The sequence below is a fragment of the Emys orbicularis genome, chromosome 3 (assembly GCF_028017835.1).
Source record: "Emys orbicularis isolate rEmyOrb1 chromosome 3, rEmyOrb1.hap1, whole genome shotgun sequence".
NCBI lineage: Eukaryota > Metazoa > Chordata > Testudines > Emydidae > Emys > Emys orbicularis.
The window spans coordinates 111,347,520-111,374,146 of NC_088685.1; the positions used below are offsets into that span (position 1 = coordinate 111,347,520).

Consider the following 26,627-nt stretch of genomic DNA (forward strand, 5'->3'; position numbering starts at 1 on the left):
GGCGGCGGCACCGCGGGGAGGCGGCCTGGGCGTGTCGGTGTCTGCGCGGCCGCCTCTGCCCGCCCCTCCCGGCGGCACCCGCGGGGCTGAGGCGGCCTCTCTCGGCTGGTCCGGGCGCGGGGCCGGCTGGGGGCGGCCGGGCCGGGCCGAGGGCAGGATGCTGGGAGCCCTGTGGAGCTTCCTCAAGCGCCACAAGAAGAAATGTCTCTTCCTGGGCACCTTCCTGGGCGGTGAGTGACCCGCCCCGGGCCTCGGCCTCCCGCCCGGCCTCGCTCACTCCCCTTTCCCCCTTGCAGGAGGCAGGTGCGGGACCCCCCCACCCCCAGCCGTGCCCTGCGCGGTGCCCCGTGTGTGTCTGGGGCCGGGCCCTGCCCTGGGGGCGCGTTCAGATCAGGGCGCCCAGGGTCAGTGCAGAGGCTCCTGCCCAGCTCGGGAAACCCTAGTCCCACCCCCGCGGCGCTCCCTGCAGGGAATGGGGGGAGCTCCCCGGGACCTGCTACCTCTCTGGCCAGGCCGTTCGGCTCAGCCTGGAGCCCCGCGTGCCCGCTTTAGGAATATCGCAGCTAAATCATCGTTGCGTATGTAGGGTGGACATGCTTCCTTTCCGCTCCTTGTCCTAGGCTTTCTTTAGAAGCTTACACCTTTTAATAGGTGCGGCCCAAAACCCTTTTGTAGTATTAACTTGAAAGGCAGTTTTAAAAATAGAATCTTGTGACTGGTTTGGATAAGACAGTTACATGTTCATATATAACTTACTTAAATTGATTCATTATGAATAATTTTGGGATGCAAAATCTGTGGTTTTAAAATGCACAGCAGACAGAACAGGCTTTTACGTGGTAGTTTTTCTTTGCAGTTATATGGAGAGGATGATGGCACAGTAGCCAGTGAGGCAACTCATATTTTAGAATATTTATTTTCATAGTGATTGATTTTTACTAAAATGTTACCAAGGACCATGATCCCCCTATTGCTGGTGGGGAAACTAAGAGGATCAGCTGAAGCAAACAATATAAATAAAATTTTTAGGCTGTGCCCATTCAGTTGCTTATGTTAGATTAGTAAATCTGAATTAACTTGAAGGCCTTGAAAGCAACACATACCTTGAATTATTTAAATTTTTAATGATAGCTTAACAAAATTCATACTGCAACATTGGAAAGCCATTACATGTTTTGTATCATCCTTCAAGTACTAACTATTGCAATAATTCAGTAAGATAGCTGTGTATTTAGCTGAAATGCACATTTGCCATCACTGATAAAAACACCACATGCGCTCATTTTAGCCCCAGTCATGGAAAATACATTGTCCCAAAACTTAGTTAACCCAGCTGACCGGCAGTGCCATTTGTGCCACCAGGATGTTGAATGCACCTATACTTAAAGGTCTGAAAACAGGAAATACAGAGTTTAGTTACACACAATAATCTGTTCCTGCTGTGGGGATTTGTGCTAGTCTGGTAGTGTACGCTACAGGGCAGAGGTAAGTGTGGGTGATATTCCGGATGGAGTCCTTAAGACAAGGGTTAAGGGCTGGTAATACCTGGCAACAAGTGGTCAAATATAAGCACACTAACAGTTTCTTCTGCTGTAGTACCCGTGTGTTGTGTCCCCACAGTGCTTTATATTTATCTGGAAGGATAGACATCTATCAAGGCAGATTGGGACACAAAGGGTTGTCTACACTGCACTTGGGAGGTGTGATTGCAGCAAGCGTAGCTGTACCTGAGCCAGCTTTGACACCGCTGGATCTAGCAGGTCCTGCTCCCAGAGGGCATCTCAGAGCTATCGCTGCCTGTACCTGGGCCTCATCCCAAGAGGGCATCTCAGAGCCACTTGACTAACAGCTCTGCCTTCCTCCTGGCTCCTCTATTCCCCACATAGTAGAGCCCTGTAACCCAACGGACCTGACTACAAGTGTTGGGGTGGGTCAGTTGGGAAAAAAACTGGACTGTCTGGGGGTGTGGTGGGGTTGGCACAGTGGTGATTGCCTGCCCCGCTCCTGCCAGCTGCCTGCAGCTATGAGGAGCACATCTGCCTGCTGGAGAAAGCAAGGGGGAGTGGATGGGAGCCCCATACTTCATATTCCACACTTCAGGAATAGGGTAGAGATAGGGGAATCTGCAATATAGGAGGATTACTGAGGTGTGAAGTGTTTCATCTCAATGGGATGTGCTTTGGGGTGGGCGCGGATCAGACCATCCCATGGAGATGAATACAGCATAACATAATAGCTCTGAGACATGTGAACTGACCCATTTATCTCAGTGGGTGTTTTCCCTTTCCTAAAACCTATCCTATCCACTTTTGTGAAACACCAATTTTAAGGACAGACAATCACTATGCGCAGGTCAGTTTTAGAGCAGTTTGAATATTAAAATCAGCTCCTTATTGGTGGGGCAGGGGGAGGGAGGAGCCTGTGTCTGAGGAACCCCTTGGCAAAATGACCTCAACTTACACCCTAACTCTATCTCTGTCCCTGACATGGCACAGAAATATTATGGTGGGGTACACTGGGGCAGGCTCATATCTTTATTGTAAAGATAGCTAGATTGACTAAAGATTTTCAGCCTTGAGCAACATTTAAATACTGTTTGGGTTTATAGTAGTAATCTTCTTACTCTTTCAAATATTTACTTTGTAGCCTGTGAATCTTGATTCAGTTGGGGGGGGGAAGTGTAGATTTGTATTTACAGCTTTGTAAGTGCACTGTAGCATCAAGAGGAATTTTGAATCAATATCTAAACTTGTTCTGTGTACTGTTCTGTGATTCTCTCTTCAATGAGAAGAGCTGTATAAAGAGAATTAGTGTAGAAAAACACATGTATGTGGTCAAATAGCAGTGATGCTTATGGTAATAGTGAAAACAACAAGGAGTCTGGTGGCACCTTAAAGACTAACAGATTTATTTGGGCATAAGCTTTCGTGGGTAAAAACCTCACTTCTTCAGATGCATAGAGTGAAAGTTACAGATGCAGGCATTATATACTGACACATGGAGAGCAGGGAGTTACTTCGCAAGTGGAGAACCAGTGTTGACAGGGCCAATTCGATCAGGGTGGCTGTAGTCCACTCCCAATAATAGATGAGGAGGTGTCAATTCCAGGAGGGGAAAAGCTGCTTTTGTAATGAGCCAGCCACTCCCAGTCCCTATTCAAGCCCAAATTAATGGTGTTGAATTTGCAAATGAATTTTAGTTCTGCTGTTTCTCTTTGAAGTCTGTTTCTGAAGTTTTTTTGTTCAATGATAGTGACTTTTAAATCTGTAATAGAATGACCAGGGAGATTGAAGTGTTCACTTACTAGCTTATGTATGTTACCATTCCTGATGTCCGATTTGTGTCCATTTATTCTTTTGCGGAGGGACTGTCCGGTTTGGCCAATGTACATGGCAGAGGGGCATTGCTGGCACATGATGGCATATATAACATTAGTGGATGTGCAGGTGAATGAGCCCTTGATGGTGTGGCTGATGTGGTTGGGTCCTCTGATGGTGTCGCCAGAGTAGATATGGGGACAGAGTAGGCAACGAGGCTTGCTACAGGGATTGGTTCCTGGGTTGGTGTTTCTGTGGTGTGGTGTGTAGTTGCTGGTGAGTATTTGCTTCAGGTTGGGGGGTTGTCTTAAGCGAGGACTGGCCTGCCTCCCAAGGTCTGTGAGAGTGAGGGATCATTTTCCAGGATAGGTTGTAGATCGTGGATAATGCGCTGGCGAGGTTTTAGCTGGGGGCTGTATGTGATGGCCAGTGGTGTTCTGTTATTGTCTTTGTTGGGCCTGTCCTGTAGTAGGTGATTTCTGGGTACCCGTCTTGCTCTGTCAATCTGTTTCCTCACTTCCCCAGGTGGGTATTGTAGTTTTACGAATGCTTGATAAAGATCTTGTAGGTGTTTGTCTCTGTCCGAGGGGTTGGAGCAAATTCGGTTGTATCTTAGGGCTTGGCTGTAGACAATGGATCGTGTGATGTGTCTTGGATGGAAGCTGGAGGCATGTAGGTACGTATAGCGGTCAGTAGGTTTCCGGTATAGGGTGGTGTTTATGTGACCATCACTTATTTGCACTGTAGTGTCCAGGAAGTGGATCTCTTGTGTGGATTGGTCCAGGCTGAGGTTGATGGTGGGGTGGAAATTGTTGAAGTCCAGGTGGAATTCTTCAAGGGCCTCCTTTCCATGGGTCCATATGATGAAGATGTCATCAATGTAGCGCAAGTAGAGGAGGGGCACTAGGGGACGAGAGCTGAGGAAGTGTTGTTCTAAGTCAGCCATAAAAATGTTGGCATACTGTGGGGCCATGCGGGTACCCATAGCAGTGCCACTGACTTGAAGGTATAAGTTTTCCCCAAATCTGAAGTAGTTGTGGGTGAGGACAAAGTCACAAAGCTCAGCCACCAGGCGTGCTGTGGCCTCATCAGGGATACTGTTCCTGACAGCTTGTAGTCCATCCTCATGTGGAATATTGGTGTAAAGTGCTTCTACATCCATGGTGGCCAGGATGGTGTTTTCAGGAAGAACACCAAGGCATTGTAGTTTCCTCAGGAAGTCGGTGGTGTCTCGAAGATAGCTGGGAGTGCTGGTAGCGTAGGATCTGAGGAGAGAGTCCAAATAGCCAGATAATCCTGCTGTAAGAGTGCCAATGCCTGAGATGATGGGGCGTCCAGGGTTTCCGGGTTTATGGATCTTGGGTAGCAGATAGAATACCCCTGGTCGGGGTTCTGGGGGTGTGTCCATGTAGATTTGTTCCCGTACTGTAGCTGGGAATTTCTTGAGCAGATGGTGTAGTTTCTTTTGGTATTCCTCAGTGGGATCAGAGGATAGTGGCCTGTAGAATGTGGTCTTGGAGAGTTGCCTGGCAGCCTCGTGTTCATAATCCGACCTGTTCATTATGACTACAGCACCTCCTTTGTCAGCCCCTTTGATGATAATGTCAGAGTTGTTTCTGAGGCTGTGGATGGCATTGCGTTCTGTACGGCTGAGGTTATGGGACAAGTGATGTTGTTTGTCCACAATTTCAGCCTGTGCACGTCTGCGGAAGCACTCTATGTAGTGGTGATAATACAAAAAAAATTGTACTCTAGTAGGACTTGCATACCTCCAAAACAGCGTATTTAAGACCTGAATGCTTTGGATACATATATGTCCTCCAAAACATCAATTTGGCTTGTAGTCTAGGAAATTTCAGCATTCTAAGATTAAGGTGGTGTTCATGTCCAAGCTCAAGTACAATGAATATAAAAATAGCTTTTCCCCAACTGATCAGTGGTTAATGTTATTTAAATCTGTCAATGTCAAGATATGAAACAAGTGCTCAAAGACTTTTTAATAGAAACATAGCAGGAACAGTCCAGGAGTTCCCCTGAAGTCTGGAATCTTGTCTTTGCCATTAGTCAGTGCTAAATGTTTCAGTGGACAGTGAACACCTATATAATGTCCTCTGCCAATTGTACCATATTACAATATTATAAGATAAGGGGAGATTTCTTCTTGATCCCAGCTGCTGGGTGTCTTGGGCTCTGATCCTGCAATGTGTTGTGTATAGCAGACCCCTGAAGCCAATAAGGGTTGTCTACACTTGAAACGGCTACAGTGGCACCACTGTAGCTCTTCAATGTATGCACTCCCTATAGTGATGGGAGGGGTTTTCCTATCAGTGTAGGTAATCCACTTCCCCAAAAGGCAGTAGCTAGGCTGATGGAAGACTTTATCCATTGACTAGCACTGTCTACACCCAGGATTTATGTCGATTTAACTGTGTCGCCCTGCAGCGTGAATTTTTCACACCCTGAGTAACATAGCCAGGTCTACCTAACTTTTTAGTGTTGACCAGGCCCACAAGTGGTTGATAACCCTTGTGATTTTCATCCCAGTTAGAGATTTAATATCACTGCTGTATATTAGGACTCATCTACACTTTCAGATGCTGAGGAATTTATTTCTGACTTTTTTTGCTACCATGCCCATACAAATATCCAAATGAAATATTTTTGTCTAAAATTGAGCTATCCATTTTCTTTTCTTCTGTATCTTACTCTCTTTCCCTTTTCTTTGGGTTTTATGCATTTAACTTTTCTCACTCACCCTTTATTTCTACCACACTTTTACATTGTGTCTGCTTTTCATTCTCCAGTCTTTTAAAATATTTGTTGTTTGTATTGCAGTCACACCAAAAGCCCCATTGTCAAATTGTGAGGAATCTCTGCTTGGAAGATATTTCTTCCATAAATTCAAAGCATTATGTCTGGCATTTTATTTTCAACTTAAAGTTCCAGCTTTTAATAGTACTATGGAAAAATTCCACCCCAAATAGTTGAGACCCAGAATCTCGAAGAAGCATATGATGTTGTGGTTTTGTTAAATAGAGAGAGGTCGGTAGTTGTCATAGGTTTCACCCCCACTCTGGACTTTAGAGTACAGATATGGGGACCTGCATGTGAACCCCTAAACTGAATTACCAGTTTAGATCTGGTTTTGCTGCCACCACTCCCAAGTTCTAACTCCTTGACCTGGGTAGCCTTGAGAGACTTCGTCACCAATTTCCTGGTGAACACCGATCCAAACCTTTGGATCTTAACACAAGGAGAATTCAACCATCCCCCCTCCTTTCCCCCACCAATTCCTGGTGAATCCAGATCCAATCCCCTTGGATCTTAAAACAAGGGAAAAATCAATCAGGTTCTTAAAAAAAAGGCTTTTAATTAAAGAAAAGAAAGGTGAAAGACAAACCTCTGGGAGAGATTAGCATACCAGCTACTCTCACAGACAACAGATTCAAAACACAGAGGATGTTCCCCTGGGCAAAAACTTAGTTACACAAAAGAATACCCAATTTGATTAACCCCCTAATGCCCAAGCCAAAGAAAATAAACATAAACCTATTTATTTCCTTCACTAATACTCACTACTTGATAAGAGGCTGAATCCTGGAGCTTTCCCACTCCTGTCAAAACTTAAACTAAACTCTAAACGAAGGGAACTTCCCTCCTTTCTTTTGAAACATCTTATCCCCCCATTGGTTCCTCTGGTCAGGTGTCAGCTAGGCTAGGTGAGCTTTGTAACCCTTTACAGGTAAAAGAGGCATTAACCCTTAATTATCTGTTTATGACAGTAGTAAAACAGAACAAAGGGGCAGAAGTAGGAGGAGCTTAATGACATTTTGTAAAGCCACTTGTTATTTAAAAATATATATATCTTTATAGGAGTCTACCTACTGGGAAAATATGGGCAGAGGAAAATTAAAGAAATCCAAGAAAGAGAAGCAGCTGAATATATTGCCCAAGCACGAAGGCAGTATCATTTTGAAAGTAATCAGAGGACCTGCAATATGACAGGTAAGGCAAGCAAATACATTTTTCTGATAAGAAGAATCCTTTGGGGATTTATACAATATATTTAAACCCACAATATGGAAGGAGAAAATTAACACAGCAGCTAGTTAGAACTCAGAAGCATCAGTGTTGAATAATTGTCTTATAAAGGCATAGCCCAAATAGTATTATTGGGCTCTATAATAATATAGATAGATTACAGTTTTTGTAGGTTCAAGATTCTCTAAGGTCCCTAAGCAATATCTTATTCAAGAATAAAGTGGTCGCCAAAGTAAAGGGGTGGGTAGATTTACAGCAAGCCACCAAGAGTAATAATATAAACAAACTCTCATTAAGTTACATAGAATTAACTTGGCAGATAACCTTTAGTACATCCAGTAAGAAACTTTGCAGTTTAATAATTCCCTAACTTTGAAAATAGACCAGTTAAAAAGTGGAACACTAAGGTGGTGATGATTATTCTTGTATTACAACATAGTCTATAGCTTAGAGATGGGGAATTATTTATTCACAAGTGGTTCAAGTATCAGAGGGGTAGCCGTGTTAGTCTGAATCTGTAAAAAGCAACAGAGGGTCCTGTGGCACCTTTAAGACTAACCGAAGTATTGGGAGCATAAGCTTTCGTGGGTAAGAACCTCACTTCTTCAGATGCAAGTAATGGAAATCTCCAGAGGCAGGTATAAATCAGTATGGAGATAACGAGGTTAGTTCAGTCAGGGAGGGTGAGGTGCTCTGCTAGCAGTTGAGGTGTGAACACCAAGGGAGGAGAAACTGCTTCTGTAGTTGGATAGCCATTCACAGTCTTTGTTTAATCCTGATCTGATGGTGTCAAATTTGCAAATGAACTGGAGCTCAGCAGTTTCTCTTTGGAGTCTGGTCCTGAAGTTTTTTTGCTGTAAGATGGCTACCTTTACATCTGCTATTGTGTGTCCAGGGAGGTTGAAGTGTTCTCCTACAGGTTTTTGTATATTGCCATTCCTGATATCTGACTTGTGGACACAAGTCAGATATCAGGAATGGCAATATACAAAAACCTGTAGGAGAACACTTCAACCTCCCTGGACACACAATAGCAGATGTAAAGGTAGCCATCTTACAGCAAAAAAACTTCAGGACCAGACTCCAAAGAGAAACTGCTGAGCTCCAGTTCATTTGCAAATTTGACACCATCAGATCAGGATTAAACAAAGACTGTGAATGGCTATCCAACTACAGAAGCAGTTTCTCCTCCCTTGGTGTTCACACCTCAACTGCTAGCAGAGCACCTCACCCTCCCTGACTGAACTAACCTCGTTATCTCCATACTGATTTATACCTGCCTCTGGAGATTTCCATTACTTGCATCTGAAGAAGTGAGGTTCTTACCCACGAAAGCTTATGCTCCCAATACTTCGGTTAGTCTTAAAGGTGCCACAGGACCTTAAGTGGTTCAAGGTTATTTATATAGCACAGGGGTGGAAAGGCATTTTTTTTCTTCACCCTTTGTAGTGCATAATGGCTCCCTGGGTTGCTGAAAGTGATTGAGGATACCAAGGGTGCTTGGAAAGCAGTCTGGACTTCCTTTTAACTTAACAGAATCATAGTACTGGGTTGACTGTACAGAGGAAATTAGGTTTTATTTATCCTGCTCATCCACCACAACTAAGTACCATCTCTGAGGGGTTTTTTTCTTTTTTTTTCTTTCTGTGTGCATTATCATTATATACTGTGCATGTCTGTCTTTCATTTTATCCTCCTCCTAATAGGATAGGAATTTGGCGCTGAGATCTTCAAAGATGAAAGGAAGTTGGCTCCCAATATCCCTTTTATGTGTTTCTTGTTTTAAATATAAAACAGATCTCGCAGATATGCAGCATCCTTCCTCTTTGGAAACAAGCTCAGTGTTTTCTTCTCCACTGAAGAAAGACAAATTTTAGTTTTGGGCCAGCTACAGTATACGTTTTAAGATTTTATATATCAAATCATTAGATATCTCCTATTTGTATGTAAAAATAATGACACACAAAAGTGGCACTAACAATTTGTGTGCAAGTTGGCATCCTGAGCACTTTGTTTATATTGGGTTCTGTTCTATTACCTTCCTTCAGTTTTTTTTTCTTTCAGATACATAACTCTTTGAGGTACTGACTGTTTCCTTATGTCTGTAAAGTACCTGGTATACTTTGAGTTCTACTGCATCATAAATTATAATTTAAGCCCTAAGAACTATATATTTGGTAGTTTGTGTGTGGTAGTATGGTATTCAGTTGTGAATCATCTAAAAAGAGAAAAATGCCCCAGTGGTTGGGGTCCTAGCCTGAGATTTGGGAAACCAGAGTTCAATTCCATGCTCTACTACCGATTTCCTCTGGGATCTTGGGCAAGTCACTCAATGCCTCAGTTTCCCATCTGTAAAACGGGGATAATATCACTTACCCATTTCCTGGGGTGTTGTGAGGATAAATGCATTAAAGATTGCGAGGCACTCAGATACTACGGTAAGGTAGGCTATTTAAGTACCTGAGAGAGAAAAAGGAGGACTTGGAACAAAAGTCTAACTTGACCAGCCAATTAAGCCTGGCACAAAATATAGCCAACTTGGGAACTAGCCTGGAGCTGAGGTTTATAGACCCATGCACTTGATAAACAAGGCAAATGCAGACACTAGGAAGTAGGAAATATTCTATCTGGAGCTGTTGTAAAGGCTGTTCCTAGACAAGCGGAGCAGGCTCTGATATGAGCAGTTAGATGGGCTGATGAGAATTTGTTTCTTCCTGCACAAATAGGAGTTCCCAATCAGTAAATAGAACAAGCGAGGGCTTCTTTGAAGCAAACCATCCCTGTGACTTTACATACTGTTAAAATGACTTGGTAAATTTGACTGCAATGTTTCTTTTTTGATGTAACCTGAAAAGGGCCTGCCTTAACCTCTAAAAATAGTGGTAACAGATGGGTAGTGGCCACCCCAGTTTGATTTCCACAAGACTTATTGAATTAATGTTTGCTTTTGTTAAATTATGATTGGAAACCTTAGATCTTATGGTCATGCTATAGTATACTTTCAGCCCCTTCTGTGTATCTTGTCCTTCCTTCCAGTCACACACACCTACCAGGTGTGTTGTAAATTAGGAAACAAAAATAAATATTCTTAACTATTGGAGGGGAGGAGGGTAGACACACTTAGGCTGACTGTTTTTCTTTGTTTACCAATTTATTTTCTTTTAATGATAGTGCTGTCAATGCTTCCAGCACTGAAGGATGCCCTAATGCATCAGCTGAATTCTGAAAGCCTCACATCTTTACTGAAAAATAGGTAAGAATGTTTTGTAGCTTGTCTTAGAAACTGTGCAAAGTGATTTTGAGTCACAAATTTTCCCTGATTTGGGCTTTAAGTGATGCATTTGCAGTTTAAAGAGCATGAGAGATTTTGATTCTCTAGATCCTTGAATCAGCAGTCTATTATGATATTCGTTATATCACAATAAAATGATTATTAATTATGTAGTTTCGTGTGTATGGCACTTCATCAATATTAGAAGAAAAGACCCTTGCCCTACAGCACCTAGTCTAAGACAGTGGTTCCCAAACTTGTTTCGCCGCTTGTGCAGGGATAGCCCCTGGTGGGCCGGGCTGGTTTGTTTACCTGCCGCGTCCGCAGGTTCGGCTGATCGTGGATCCCAGTGGCCGCGGTTCGCTGCTCCAGGCCAATGGGAGCGGCTGGAAGCAGCAGCCAGTACGTCCCTCGGCCCGCTCACTGGTGCAGAGGAAGCATTGAATTTAATTTTGCTTGGATATAGGATTGTAAGTTTTATTTTTTGTGGAGAGACAGATCATGAGATGAAGTAACTGACTGGATTGGGTATAAAGCTAGAGTTTTTCAAGTAGCTACGTATTCTTGGGCTCTGCCCAGAGATTCAGGGATGCTTTCTCACCTTTTCCTCTGACAGAGATCGATCAAACTTCTTCAGTCCATGAGTGGTCATTTCGACCGAAGGAGTGAAAGAGAGTACATAGCAGGTAGATAGAAAGGACCACCGTTTCCTAACACTACTGTCTTATGCCATGTAAAGGAGCAGAAATGGAGATTTCAGTTCTTGATGTCCCAGAGGATACATCATCTTTCTGATATTTCAGTGTGTTAAGATTGTGCCATGCCTTAGTAAGTCTGCTGAAATACAAAAAGCTGGGCACTTTTTTTTAGCATTGTTGTGGAAAAAATTTCTTCAGTCTTCCTAGGAAACTGACTCTGAGAAGAAGAAATATCAGATAGGAGCAAGAGTATTCAGGTTCCATCTTAGGCCTGGTCTACACTTACCCCCCAAGTCGAAGTAAGGTACGCAAATTCAGCTACATGAATAACGTAGCTGAATTCGACATACCTTACTTCGAATTTACCGCGGTCCACACGCGGCAGGCAGGCTCCCCCGTCGACTTCGCGGTACTCCTCTCGCCGAGCTGGAGTACCGCAGTCGACGGGGATCACTTCCTGGTTCGATTTATCGCGTCCACACCAGACGCGATAAATCGAACTCGGAACTTCGATCCGCAGCCGTCGAACTACTGGGTAAGTGTAGACTAGCCCTTGGTCTCCTTTCTCACACCAGAGCAATCCTGGCTGTTGTGACCAGGGAAGTGATCTGCCGCTGTATTCCTTGCTCAACACCTCCCATCCTTCAAGCTACTCCTTTACAGTGTCTTCCCTAGTGAACAACTCCAGTGCTTGCTTCTGCTGCTAACTATGGCTTTCCAGAGAAATAAGAGTAAAGTTGATGTGATCCTAGTCAGTTTCGCTGCCTCCAACAGGCTTCTGAATAGCAACAGTGAAAACTGACATGACTGGTCAGTTTTTACTCTTCTGTCCCTTGATATTGGAGGTGTTTCCAGGGACTTAAAAAGACCACATCAGTTTACACTGAAAGATTATCTTTATAATCACAAGCTCTAGAAACAGTTTTTCTATTTAGATGAAAACATAGGTTCTGCAAAAGTTGATGGCATTGGTTCCTCTTCCCCATCCCATTTGGCATGGAAAGTTTTGTACTCATTATATACAAATAGACAAGTATATTTTCAAGCCCTGTAATGTGCTGGCTTAAAGGAATGCTCTAGTATGTTTTTTTGTGTTTTTTTTTTTTTTTTTTTTATGTAGGATTTTCTTTCTCTCCATTTTTTTTAAAACATAGTTTTTAAAATTGTTGATACTTTATTCTGTTTTGCAAAATATAAGTGTGAGTTGCTGTTACATATGCCATAGCGTTCCTCTGTCTCTTCCTAAATGTGTGTCTCCATCTGTCCACCAAAGTCATAGATTCGATAGCCTATTATATTTCATTGTCTGTTGTATGATTTCTACTAGAGAACTGAGCAGTTGATTGATATTTTAAACAAATACCAAATTCTGTGTGTTTCTTCTAAAAGGATGAAAATGCCCAGAAGTGTTGAGAGCCAGACCTGTGAAGAACAGTTCATTGGGGATCAAAAATGATAATTTAAATTTTATTATTTTACTGGAATTTCTTGCAGCCTGACGAAAGAGTAGCTCATTGTTTCCTACATAAAAACTGTGATATTTATGTAACCTTTCACACCAAGGAATTACAAAATACTTCCCACGTTATTTTCAGGGATCATTTCACACAGCACTGAAATGCTGTCATCTCTGGGCTGAAACGCAACAGCCATTCTGTATCCGCAATGCTTAAAGATAAGCATGGCTACATGAGGAAGAATTAAGGTTATAAATAAGGGTTAAATTTGGCCAAGACATTGGGGATAACATGCCTGGTTTAAAAAAAAAAAAAAAGTTGGGGTTGCATTTTCTTTTCCACAGATGTCCCAGAGGAACATCATCTCTCTGATATTTCAGTGTGTTAAGATCGTGCCATGCCTTAGTAAGTCTGCTGAAATACGAAAAGCTGGTCAGTTTCATCTTTCGAGCTTCATTTCATCTTTAAAAATCATCAACTGTGCTCCCTACAGCCAAACTTGGCAATGGTTGGACTTGGAAGAAGGAATATGACCACTGAGACTCTGGTCCAGCAGTGCAGTGCACTGTACCCACCCAGAACCCCATCAAGTCAGTGGGGCTCCAGGTGGGCGTAGGTGTCTGTCTGTGTGAAACAAATGATAGGATCTGGGCCCATGTCACCAACACCACTTTCTGTATCATCAGGGTTTTCTCTTTAAATACTGAGTCACTAAGCTTATAAACTCAGACCAGATAATAGAGCTACAGAATCCAGATTGCCAAAAAAAATGAATCTGGTACATGAAAGTTGTTTTGAAAAACCTCCAGGATTTTGTAGTTCTTTATTATAGACACGCTTCTTCCTGAACTACAAACAAATGATGGTGGACACAAACTTAATTTCAATAATTATTGTAGTTATATAAACTTGCCTTGCAGCACTGTTATTTCATTTAGTTTCTTTAATACTTTCTAGTTTCTTTTTGAATGTAAATGTTTTTAATATTTTTCATTATTTCTTTCCCAACAGGCCACCAAACAAGTTAGAAATATGGGAGGATTTAAAGATAATAAGTAAGTCAAAATGAAAGATTTTTATTTACATATTATTGTAGCATAATAAGCCTGAAAAAAATCTTTTTTCTTCTCCTTTTAGAATATACATATCCATTTAAGTTCACAGGAGTGGGTTGCTGTTGCTTCAGCAAATATTGTTTATATAGTCACTATTCTACCACACTTCATAGCAACATTATACAGTAGAAGCCATCACAGAAAGGTGCTACAGATAAGAGTTTTGTATCTCTTTGGAAAGTCATAGGGTCAGAGGCCAAGCTGAAGTATCTCACTGAGTCTTGGAAGGCTGTAAGACCCTCATGAAAATCCTGAGAAGAGTGGAATAACAATGTAGAAATATGCATGCCACATCTTCTGCACCATTGTGAAAAATCTCCAAAATAGGTGCTCAGAAACGACTGCAATAGGCGCAGCATAAGAACCTGAACAAAAAAAAAATACGTCATTGCTACTAAAATGTTGGCCAGTTGTACGTATTATCAGCTGTTGATTTTGCTGAAGCCCAGAGTCTCATGTCATTGTCGACATAATGTGAGAATCGCAAACACAGTTACATGTGGGACAAACAAGATTGTCCATGACCAGGGCAAGCTGTTGTGTCCTTGCTCTATGGTGTTCGGATTTTTCACATAAGGTATTAAGGTGCCTTGCTTTAAAGCAGTTAATGACAATATGACAAAACTGCCGCCACCTTGCTCTGACATGGGCTGTTGCTTCCCAGTTGCTGGGTCAATCTGACATGTTTTCAAGTTTTTTAGTGTATCTTTATATTGTTTGTACTTGCCATCATGAAACTGGATACCTTGCTTTAGCTGATCATAAAATATGGCCTTGTGTATTGAGTTGGCCTATGAATAAAATACCCAGACCAAGGCAGCTGAACTTTTCTGAGCATGCCTTCAGTGCCAGACATCCAACAGTGATTAAGGATTCCAATATTGGGAATCTCGTCCCACTATTTCATCCTGCAAATAAACTGAAGACTGAGCACATAAAACTAATCAGGTTACATAATGTGGCAGCAATATGTTGCTTATGTCTTACAACCATATAAAAGCATTATAAGTACGACTGTCCAATAGACATATAGCTTAGATGTCTGTCACTCCATAGGCAATATGATAGCATTCCAAATGCAAACCTGGCCTTGGTTATGCACTGGGGAATCTCATAACCAATTATGGCATTCGGTGATGGCATACTCCCTAAGTAGCAAAACTTCTCCACTGACTTGAGAGAAGCGTGCTATCAGCTGATTTTTGTTTCCCCCCCCCCCTCAAGTTCCATAGTAACCAATCATACCATCGGAGCCCCTTGTTTCATCATTGTATGTGTTTTGGGGTAGAGGGAAAGGAAAGGATGCCATAGTGTATACATAGCTGAATAGTTGTGCAGTGAAATACCATTGGGCCAAGGTTGAATACCCCTTCTTGACTCCTAGCTACTATGTGTTGTTCTGTTTTTTCTCTTTGCTTCATCTTCCACTCCCTTTGGTTCTGTTCCTCTCTCTTCTACAGCTCTCTTATATATGCTACTTTGTCCATCTGGTCCCTTCCTTCTCCTTCCCTGTTTCCTAGTCCTTTTCTTCTCGTGTTCATATTGCTTGCTACTCAAGCAGACTTACTGCCTAGTTGCCTCATTTACCCTTCTGTCCAGACATCCTCTCTAGTGGCTGGCTGCTTCAGTGCCAATGCTGGTTCCCGTTTCCTTTCTTAAGCAATATCAGCCCCTACCGTAGGTAGTTAGCAGGCTTCTTGTTACGCTGCCTTTGTCTGAATTGCATGATGAAGTCTAATATAGTGTTCTAAATTTGTTTCCATGGCCTAATGAAGAATGGAACTTTCAATATAACACCCTATTTTGCATTTTTAATTAGCCCAATAAAAGGGATCAGCTGGAAGGGCATGTAGTTCGGGTAACTTGTGCAGTATCTTTTCTTTTTGCAAATTATTTTAATAGTGTAATTTAGCATGTTGCTTTACAGTGAATGATTGTGAATTTTATTAAGCATTTTAGCTATCACTACTGTACATATTTAGACTTATGTGATCATCTAGGTTGTGAACTTTCTTTGAGGGGTGTGTGATCTAAGAAAAGCAATGACATGAAAAAATGACTGTAAAAATGAAAGTTGATACTTATTGAGCTCTGGAGAATGCTCCCCTTTGCCCTCCTAGTGATATAACTTCAAAATTATTTCCTTTTTCCTCTTTAAGGTTTTACCAGAAGCATTGTAGCTGTGTATAGTACATGTATGCTTGTAGTTCTTCTGCGAGTCCAATTAAATATTATTGGTGGTTACATCTACCTGGATAATGCAGCAATCTGCAAAAACGGCACAGTAAGTATTTATTCATGAAAAGAAATTATTCAGTGAGAGATGAAAGGGTATAACCAGGAATATTGGGATGAAATTATGGAAAGGAAAATTTAGGCTGAAATCAGGAGTGGGGGTATGAGAACTCTTCTGGTATTAGTCTATGGAATAGTCTCTCAATGGAAGTAGTGATAGTCCTGTTGCTTGAAACCCCTAAAACTGGGCTGAACAAAATACTAATAACCTTATCTAACACCCTTTCTGAGCAACACAGGTGCAAATTGAGAGGGTTATTTGTTATTAAATACCCAACTAAATATACACTTCTCTTATCTTATTAATTTTCTGAGATATAGCAATATCAGTATGGACAAACCAGCCTGTGGTAAGTAGTCCAGTTGCAGGATTTTCATGCCTAGTTCCTCCCAGCATATAGGCAGGCTGCCCCAAGTTACAGTCTCCCACAACTGAAGAAAAATTATGGTTGGCTAATTACAACACTGACTATCTAGTCACGTTGTCTGACTCCAGTTGTCCCTTGAGGCTTATTGACTGGATGTTCTTACTGGTGTTGCTAGATCATGGAAAACAGCTAGCAAGGTAACCGATTTGGTTTTCTTTTCTGTGTTGTGGCTGTCACCAACAGGAACAAATGGGTCCAACTAGGGTGTCAGATAAGATCTCAGTGAGCTACTGGATGGCTGCTCTAAAAGCATGAGATGTGGGCATTAATAGTTATCTGAGTGCTCCTCTGTATTGCTAACAGCTCCTTCCACCTTCCTTTCCAGAGTCATAAAGGGACATGTTGGCCTCTAGAGACAGGCCTCAGGGCTTAGGAGGATCCACTTTCCAGTAAGGCAGCCAGAGACAGGGCCGGCTCCAGGCACCAGCACAGCAAGCAGGTGCTTGGGGCGGCCAATGGAGAGGGGTGGCACGTCCGGCTTTTCGGCGGTAATTCGGCAGCGGGTCCCTCAGTCCCTCTCGGAGGGAAGGACCTGCCGCCGAAATGCCACAGAAGAATGAAGCGGCAGTGGTAGACCTGCCGCCGAAGTGCCGCCGATCGCGGCTTCTTTTTTTTTTTTTCCCCCGCCGCTTGGGGCAGCAAAAACACTGGAGCCGGCCCTGGCCAGAGATGGTGGAAGTCAGGGTCCAGTTGGTAAAATCTGAGGTGGTTCTTGAGCAGGGGTGTGTAGCGGAAGAAGCACTCTCTGTTTCTGCCATCTTCTGAGCAGTGGAGTGGATTGGCAGGATCCAGTCTGAGAGGTTGCCTTGGAGCAAAGCAGATGGCCTCTGCTTCATGTCTTGAGAATTTTTCACCAAAGAGACTTTTAAGGCTTTTGTGAAACTTGAGTTGATGTTACTCCATTCCATGAGAGTGGCTTTCCTGAGGTTATCTGAGGAGCAGGAAGGTGGAGAGGGGGCTGGTTCCAACTCTAGCTTCCCCTCTTCAGGAGAATTCCTATCTGAGCAAAGGGTGAATGAGGGATGAGGTTTTTCCTGCCACTAGGGATGGAGAAGCCCTCCCTACAATACAGTGGAGGGAAAAAATCAGGGAGCTTGCCTGCAGAAAGCTCTTTTTGGAGGAGAGGTAAAAGGATCCTTTAGGATGGAAGGAAGCAGAAGCTATAGCCTGAATAAAGGGTCTCCTTTTTATTGGAGAAAGGGGAATGTCTGAGAGAGACTTGTCATCTCCCACCCTCCAGTGTGTCTGCTTGTGAGCTCCTGTTTGAGTTGATTTCCTCTGGAGGTTCTCTTCTTGGGTGTCCTAGGACAAATAGGAGCAGTCCTGCTGTTCCTCAGAGTCCCCAGTGGGGCAGGGGTTGCTAAATTAGATTGGCTGCTCCCATCTTTTGCTCGGGCTTGTGTGTAGCAATTCTACACAAGGCTGGGAGAGGAAGGATGAGCACAATGACCTGCTGCTAAAGAATGGATGTGCTGCAGAAGATGTTTTTAGCTCTTCTTCCCAATTTTCCTTTGAGGAAGTCTTTGTTCTACCCTGTTCCATGCTGTGAAACTACTGAGGTCTGGAAGAAAGATGGTGCCTCACCAGTGAGGCAGAGTTGGGGAAGCCCATGCATGATATTCGAAGGATCTGGGGAAAACCCACCTATGGTGTTGGAAGGACTTGGGAGAGGAAAATCCACATCCAGAATGACTACAACCTGCATGAAAGCAAAGGAGGAGGACTCATGCATTAATCTATATTAGTGGCTGGCACATCATTAAAAAAAAAATTTTCTTTACAGATGCTTCTAGCTCCCCCTGAAGTCCAACAGCAATATTTATCAAGTATTCAACACCTTCTAGGAGATGGTATGACACTTGTAAACTACTATTTTTATATCATGCCATTGTATGCAATATTTCAACAAATGAGACTTGAATCATTTTTGGTACCTTTTTTCTGCCCATAGGTCTGACTGAGTTAATAACTGTAGTTAAACAAGCTGTGCAGAAAGTGTTTGGAAGGTAAAGGTGACTGTTTTTTTCCATCTTTTCCATGGTGGTTGCTTCCAAATAGTGTGTCGGGGGTAAAAATATTAAAATGAGGAAACTTTATGATTTGCAAATAGTATCTGAAAATTCCTGATTTATCTATTAATGTGCATTGGCAGGCTTAGCTTGTTGCAACAGATTTCTGGGTTGATCAATATCTAAATATGGTGATTGTTGTTGTTTGAATGTAATTTTGTCACAAGCAAATAAATGAAATCTGTGTTATTGGCTCTGCAATTAACATTTTAGTCCTTTATTTCCACAGTGTTTCTCTTAAACATACTCTGTCTCTTTTGGAGTTGGAGCAGAAACTTAAAGAAATCAGAAAGTTGATAGAACAGCATAAAGATTTGTCCCACTCAGATAAGATTGGATCTAGATCTCTGTTGTGTCATTATATGATGCCAGATGAAGAAAACCCATTAGCCACCCAGGTACTTGTTTAATTTTATGTGCATCATTTTTGTTCTATTTTGTGCACCACATTATTGTTGTAGCATGGTAACTGTACCCTTAATGAGAGCCGATGCCAGTTACTTCATATTAAGTCAAGTGTCGTGGTTTCTTTAATCTAGGCAATGTAATTAATAGACTAGAAGAGTTAAAACAGAATTGCTTTTTATTCTAATCTCAATTTCATCCTCCAGCATGGAGAAAAGAAGAAGAAAACTTCAATGGCAATCAGTTGTTTCACTAAAACAGTTTTCCAAACTTCCTGAAGTTTGCCAGCATCATAGTTACATATCTAATCCACATCTCACATTGAGAGGAGATTCAGCTCTTAACTTGATATAAAACTAGTTTTAAGAAATAAACTTTCGCCATAGCGGGCGATAAGATGCTCATCTCATGTTAAATGACTAAATATAAACGTGTTGAATTATTCAACTTTAGAGGGCTAAGGAGTAGAGAATATCTCGCTAAGTTACTCTGTTTCCCAGTAAACTTTCTGAAAGGAAACAGCAGTGATAAAATTAGTGAATGCTTCTGCGCACACAGAGATTATAAAGAGACTTGATCACGATTTAAAACTCGGTTTCCAGTTGGACATTTGTTACAATGATTTTACTGTATTACATTTTTGGCTTGACTTCTCTCCCCTTTCCCTGTTGCTCTGATATTTGCACCCTTATTTTTTTCGTTCATGGGATGTTCACTGTGAGGCTACCTACCCTTAGCACGAGGAAGCCTTGTCTGTGCTTGCCATGGGTCAGCTTCCCAACCCCACTGGCCATTGACAACACAAGCACTGCCCTCTTGGCCTCACTGTCACTCTACAGATTAGTGATTGGCATACCCCAACTCCCAAGATCTCCTAGCATCTGAGTGTCCAGCCCCTGGTCCACTGGACACTCGCAGTATTTACAAATCCACTGCTTCCTTCAAAGAAACGGTACACTTCAGTTTACCACTTCCACCTCAGATCACCACTCTGCTTTACACACAGCCCTTAATAGCTTTATAGCGAACTCAAGTACAGTAGAACCTCAGAGTTACAAACACCTTCAGAATGGAGGTTGTTTGTAACTCTGAACAAAATGTTATGGTGGTTCTTTGAAAAGTTTACAACCGAACATTGACTTAATACAGCTTTGAAATTTTACTATGCAGAAAAATTCTGCTTTTAACCATCTTAATTTAAATGAAACAAGCACAGAAACAGTTTCCTTACCTTGTCAAATCTTTTTTATACTTACACTACTACAAAAATAAAGGGTATGTTTAACACAGTACTGTACTGTATTTGCTTTTTTTTTTTGTCTCTGCTGCTGCCTGATTGCATACTTCCGGTTCCAAATGAGGTGTGCGGTTGACTGATCAGTTAATAACTCTGGTGTTTGTAACTCTGAGGTTCTACTGTAGAAGTCTATTTAACAAAGCATAGAGATTCAAGTAGCAGCAAGCAGTAGTATTTGGAAACAAATGGTTACATATAAAATAAAATCATAATACACGTTCTAGTGCCTAGACTTAATTAAGATGATACTCTCATGTCTAATAAAGTATTGCTCACCCAAAATCTTTGTAGCACAGGCTAGCTGCGACATTTTTCATGAGACTAGAACACTGTCAGTTTGTTTTCTAGGTGAAGGATTCAATATGTCTTCTTGCGCTCCAAGATATACCGGAACAGATATACCTTTGTCTTTATTCATAAACCAGACACCTTCCCTGCTGTTTGTTTGTTCTTGTAGATTTTGCAGTCTCTCAGTCCGCACCTGATTCATTGTGCATGTAGGTATATAATACACAAAACGCAAATGGCCATGGAGATAGGTGTCTTGCCTCTTGCCTGAAAGGAACATTTCTGAGATATGTCACCTTCTGGTGACCTGCCTTAATTCCAAGACACTGCGAATATAATTTTCAGTATAGCTCCATAAATATCTGTACATATATTTTGCAATGATTATGACAACCAGTGGGCTACTACTGGCTCTTATTAGAGATCTCAAATGCCACCATCAGTCAACTACAGATTTCTGACCCAGGGGATCCCTGTAAAGCACTTTGCACCCCCTGTGCACTCTACCAGTTGGTACCAAGCGGTCCCTGGGTCACTTATTCCCACTTTACTAAATTTTTGAAATGAACGCTAGGTGCATGTGTATTACCAGCCTGGTTCTGCAACAGTGACTTCAAAACCAGACCATTATATTTGTAGTCTAACTGTATTCCAGTTGCTAATGGAGTTCCTATTAAGTTGGATGTTTTGTTTGCTTTTTCTAGGCCTGTGGACTTACAGAAAGAGATGTTGCTACTATTAAATTACTTAATGAAACCAGAGATATGTTGGAAAGGTATAGTGATAACCTGTGCTGTAATCTGTATTAGCATTAAAAATTATCATAATTGCAATTTTCATATATGTACCTATGGTGGTGGTTGTTCCCCTCATAAAATTTGACCCTTAAATTATTAACACTATATTAAAATTAATGAGCTAAAGGCTTTTAGGCTGCCATTTTCAAAAGTGCCTAAGGGGGTTGAGTGCTCAAATTCAGTGGGATTTGAATACCGAACTCATTGGACCTTTTTGAAAAACTAAGCTTTAGCTTTTAAAAACAAAAAATTCTGATTAATCACTGTAAACATTACTAGACACATCACTAGAAAATATACTTGCAAGAAATAATCTTGCAGTGACAAGCTGACATGACAGGTCTTCTCCTCTTCCCCCCCCCCCCACCCACCCCCCATTTTCTGTGGTTCTACAATAACTTGGGCCAACTTCTCTTCTCTGTTAAATCAATGTAAGTCCAGAGTTGTTTCACAAATCAATGGCTTTCCTCCACTCTTACTCTTATGTAAAAGTGCAGAAATTTGGGCTTAATTTTCTTTTTCAGATTCCATTTTTAAATGGATTCCAATTAACACTTTTTTTTTATGCAGGGTTTTAGCAGTGCATTAAATGTTTTTCTTTTACAAGGGAGTTATAAAAGTGAGGGATTTTGCATTGAAAATGTTGACAGACATTGAAGCACTGAACTATGGGCAGGCTGTTCTTTTAATTGATCTTCTAGAGGTCTTGGGGATTTTATTGCGCCCATCACCACAGTATCTTAGCACTAAGTAATGATTATTGAAGTTCTAGTTCTCCTATATTAGTGATAAATGCTTTAGAAATGCTTGATCTGCACTGGCTTTTATTCAGCTTACAGGTGGAGTTCAATGTGTTGGTTATAACTGTAAAGACCTAAATGGTTTGGGACTTGGTCTCTCTCTCTCTGTAGTATACTGCCACAATTGAGAACAGCACTGGTGCTCAAGATGGAATTGCCTCAATAGAAATGAGAGGGAACTGTTGGCAGGGTGTTCTGTGTCCTTTTTCTCCCCCCCCCCCCCTTTTTGGAACCTGGATCTGCCAGAACCCATACTTATTAATCTTCTGGACATGCTGCAAAGGCCATCTGTTTGGTGAGCTGAGGAAGATGAATTTATGAGCAGTCCTTTGTCTCTGTTGTAAACTTTAATTTATGGGATACGCATCCATATTGTTGGAGGGGTGCCTATGGGTGTATTTTTTAAAATGTGAAGAACTACATATTAGGAACAAGAACAGCAAGTTTTAAAAACTTTTTTTTTTTTTTTTTACAGCCCAGATTTTAGTACAGTTTTGAGCACCTGTTTAAACAGAGGATTCAGTCGACTATTGGACAATATGGCAGAGTTCTTTAGACCCACTGAACAGGACCTATGTCAGAGTGGCTCTGTAAATAGGTAAATATTAGTTTGATGGTATTTTATGTGCTTTCTGTCTTGATTATGCTTTTCACTTCACAGTAAACTCTGCAAATGGTAATAGATTCCATGGCCCCTTTATAAATGGAAGTAACTGGTGATGAAGAATTATAGCACTTCATAAACAAACATGGATTTTACTCACTTTAGTGAGGTAGAAAAGTACTAGCTTTGCCATTTTACAGGTGAGAAAACAGCAATATAAGCTGTGATTTGACTAAGGTCCCACACAGTCAGTTGCAGCGTTAAAACTAGAATTTGGAAGTTCTTGGCTCTCTATCCTGCGCTTAGTCTGCTAGAGCGTGCCGCCTCACTAATTATATTTTGACTTATTTAGAATTTACTCTGCTGGTAGCAACTATTGGAACAATGGGAGGTGATACTTCAGGGAAAATACCAAACACACTGGGTGGAAGAGAGAGTTAGTTTTGGCAGACAAGTTCTTCATTTTGTTTTACTTACCATTTCCAGATCTCTTCAATAACTGGCATGAAGTCAGTCAGGAGTTGCCATGCCCCTCCCCCACCAAATACACGCTACCTTAGTACTTGTAGATCCTGAAGTTCTTCATTTGCATGGTGTATTATTATAATGAGCTATTAAAAAATCTGGAGTCTAGTGCCTCTTCTAATAGACTCCTTACATTTTATTTATTTTTATAATTATTTTAGCAATAGTTTTTACAAACCCTGAGTTCAGAGCCCTACAGGTGATCCTGCCTAGCCACTGGGCCAGACTCATCCCTGTTGTGATGCCATTGTCTGTTTTAATCCCCTACCTCTTAACACACTCCCTCCTCCTTATAAAACTTTGTTTTAGCACTCTTTCTGACACGAAGTTTCACTCCTTGACTCCCAGATGCTTAGTTTAACCCCTTCTGAACTACGTTCCATGTATAATACTGTCAGAGTACACAGTGCTGTACAATAATTGGAGTGTGTTGAATACAGAATAGGTCCTTCCTGGAAGAGTGGATGCTGAAAGGCAAAGTGGATTTAAAAAAACCCACACAGGATAAACACAGAATATGGGGTCATTTTATAGCTGAAATACTTATCAGAATAGATAAATTGTGGGCATTTCCAAGGGAGCTTGACTTAATAGCACTTCCCTTATAACACACTCTTTATGCCCTGATCCTGCAATGGGGGGCATGTAGGCAAACACCTGCACCTAGTGAGAGCCCAGTTGGTTTCAGTGAGGCTCTACGTGTGTACAGGGATCTGCTTACAAAGATCTGTCTCAGTGCAGGATTGAGCGTTGAGGCTGACTGAAAGGGGGATGTGGAGGGGCTTTATTACTTTGTTATATTTAGTAATAAGATGAAAATGAAATCTGTGTACTTTTTGGGTGAAATCCTGGCTACACTGAAATCAATGGCAAAACATCTTATCTGAAAACGCCACACTCATCCAGTTCTAAAAATGATTTTCAGATGAGAAAAACAGATGATCATTGTCAATAACAAAAAAGCAGAACTGTGATTTATTTAAAAATGCTTGATAGTCCCCTTAAGTATCACTTATTTAAATTATTACAATTACTGTAATATTTTTGATTGCTATTAATCTCCCATCTATCCTGCTTGACTCCTCACGCTACCTCCAATAGTATTTGGAAGAGGATAGGACTGCAAACTGACATCGCTAGTGATATAGTCGGTACAAACTTTGGTTGAACTATAGTTCTTGCTACATGTGACACACCTATGTTGTTGAATGGAATACAGTCACCAACAGACCAGTTGCTGCTTGTTGTGGTTGTTCTCTATATGTGTGCTTTTTAACAAAAGACCTGATAAAGAACAAATAAGTAAACTTAAATCCACACACAATGAAAATCTGAAACTTACTCTTTTAAGGGTAAAAGAAATGGAAGTTACTTCTTCAGAGTTGTAGCTATCCCAAAGAGTTTATATATCGTTTTTGCAATATAAAAAGGAGCTTATGCCTGCCCTCTTGTGTGGTTTTTATTCCTTCTAGTCTCTCCAGTGTCAGTCTTCCTTTGGCAAAGATAATACCCATCATAAACGGACAGATCCATTCAGTGTGCAGTGAAACCCCTAGTCACTTTATTCAGGTAAGAAGCCTTTGTACTTAGTATCTTAAAAGTATCCCAAGTCTGCTAAAATATTCATAGTTTTGATATAACATGTTGCATTTAACAATGTTGCCCAATTCTCATGTGATGAGTTTTAGTTCAGTTTCTTTTAAGAAAAGGCTCCCTCTCCCAAAAAAAGGCCCCTCTCTCTCTCACTCATCCCTGCCACCTGCTGTTGTCAGTGGGGGGTAGGGAGGGGACCGGGGAGAAGAAGGGAAGGATGGTGGGAAATGGGGAATGCAGACTAATCTCTTGATCAGACTCCTTTGGCGATTCTGATCACAATTTTGGTTTTCAAATGTGACAAACTTTTATATTTGAGTAAAAAAACTCAACACTTTCTGGTATCAGACTCACACATGTTAAACATGACAAAGTACTTCAGCAAGAAAAGGTGATGCTTCTTAAACTAGTTATTTTTTACTTCCATCTTCTTCCAGGACTTGTTGATGATGGAACAAATGAAAGACTTTGCTGCTAATGTGTATGAAGCTTTTAGTTCTTCTCAACAATTAGAGAAGTGAACTGTGCATCAAAAGGAACAGTTCATGTCTTTATATAGTACATCCCTTGTGAATACCAGGTGGGAACTTAAGGATTTTGGTTAATTTCATAATGGCGTAGGGTTGCTAGACCTTCAGAAAGAATACACTTATTGAAATACTTGGAAATGCACCCGCTATTGTTTATATAATAGAATCCTGCTTACAACACCTGATTAAAAACTTGTTCTTGTTGGAAGAATCACTATTTCCCTAAGACTTTGCATTAAGAAGGTTTCAGCTGTATTTAATTAACTCATTTAGAACTACTTTTATTGTACACAAAAGGCCATTATTAAGATACCTACAGTTATTAAAACTGACTTGCTTCGGATGTGGTGTATTTTGGAAGAAGCAATCTCTAATCATAAAACTCTAGAAACTGCAACTGACAGTAAGATGGGTGAAGTCAGGCTTCTCTCTCCTTCCGCTACAAAAACTTTTAAAAACCCTTCTTTCCTCAATACTATAAATGCCATCCTGGAGAATTTAATATTCCAGAGTCAAAAACAAAGTCTCTGCCAACTGATGCAGATGCCTGACCAAAGTTCTGGGTGCTTGCCTTCTTGCTGAAGACTTAGAATACATTGATTTTTAGAGGGTCTATTGTGTTTATGCTGTTGATGAACAGCTATCGATGTACACATTTGTAAATATTTTATCTTACTTTGTATTAATTTTGATCCCAGTACACTGTCTGTATTGCAATAAAGAATTTTAATGTAAAATTTGTGTGCAATAATTTTACCAACATAAAAGAATGTCTATACCTAAATAGACCACCATTTTAAAACTTTACATATATCAAAATAAATTTCTCTATATTATAGTAGTCTTGCATTTATTTTCATTAGTTTCCTGCAGAAATTTGCAAAGACTAGAAAAATATAATTCTTTGGCCCATAAGGTAGGACTACTGGAGAGCAATTTTCAAGTACATATGAATTTATAAGTCCACACGAGGCACTTATTTAAAAACCCAATCAGCATAAATAAGAGAAACTACAGCAGCCCTACTAACTCTTAAGAATAGCTAAATGAACCACACAGCACAGGTGCATAACATCAATTCACCACTCAGACTTTTA

The 26,627-nt window shown here is 41.2% G+C and overlaps 1 protein-coding gene across 1 annotated transcript; it reads left to right on the forward strand.

Annotated features, from left to right (window-relative positions):
- The first annotated feature begins 134 nt into the window (after positions 1 to 134).
- Positions 135 to 26,366, forward strand: PEX3 (peroxisomal biogenesis factor 3). Its single transcript, XM_065401095.1, has 12 exons — positions 135 to 230; positions 7,191 to 7,322; positions 10,530 to 10,611; positions 13,796 to 13,839; positions 16,059 to 16,183; positions 18,406 to 18,472; positions 18,574 to 18,628; positions 18,921 to 19,089; positions 21,386 to 21,456; positions 22,754 to 22,876; positions 24,880 to 24,976; positions 25,438 to 26,366. The coding sequence occupies exons 1-12, from the start codon at positions 158 to 160 to the stop codon at positions 25,519 to 25,521; spliced, it is 1,122 nt and encodes a 373-aa protein (XP_065257167.1). The 5' UTR covers positions 135 to 157; the 3' UTR covers positions 25,522 to 26,366.
- Positions 26,367 to 26,627: the final 261 nt, after the last annotated feature.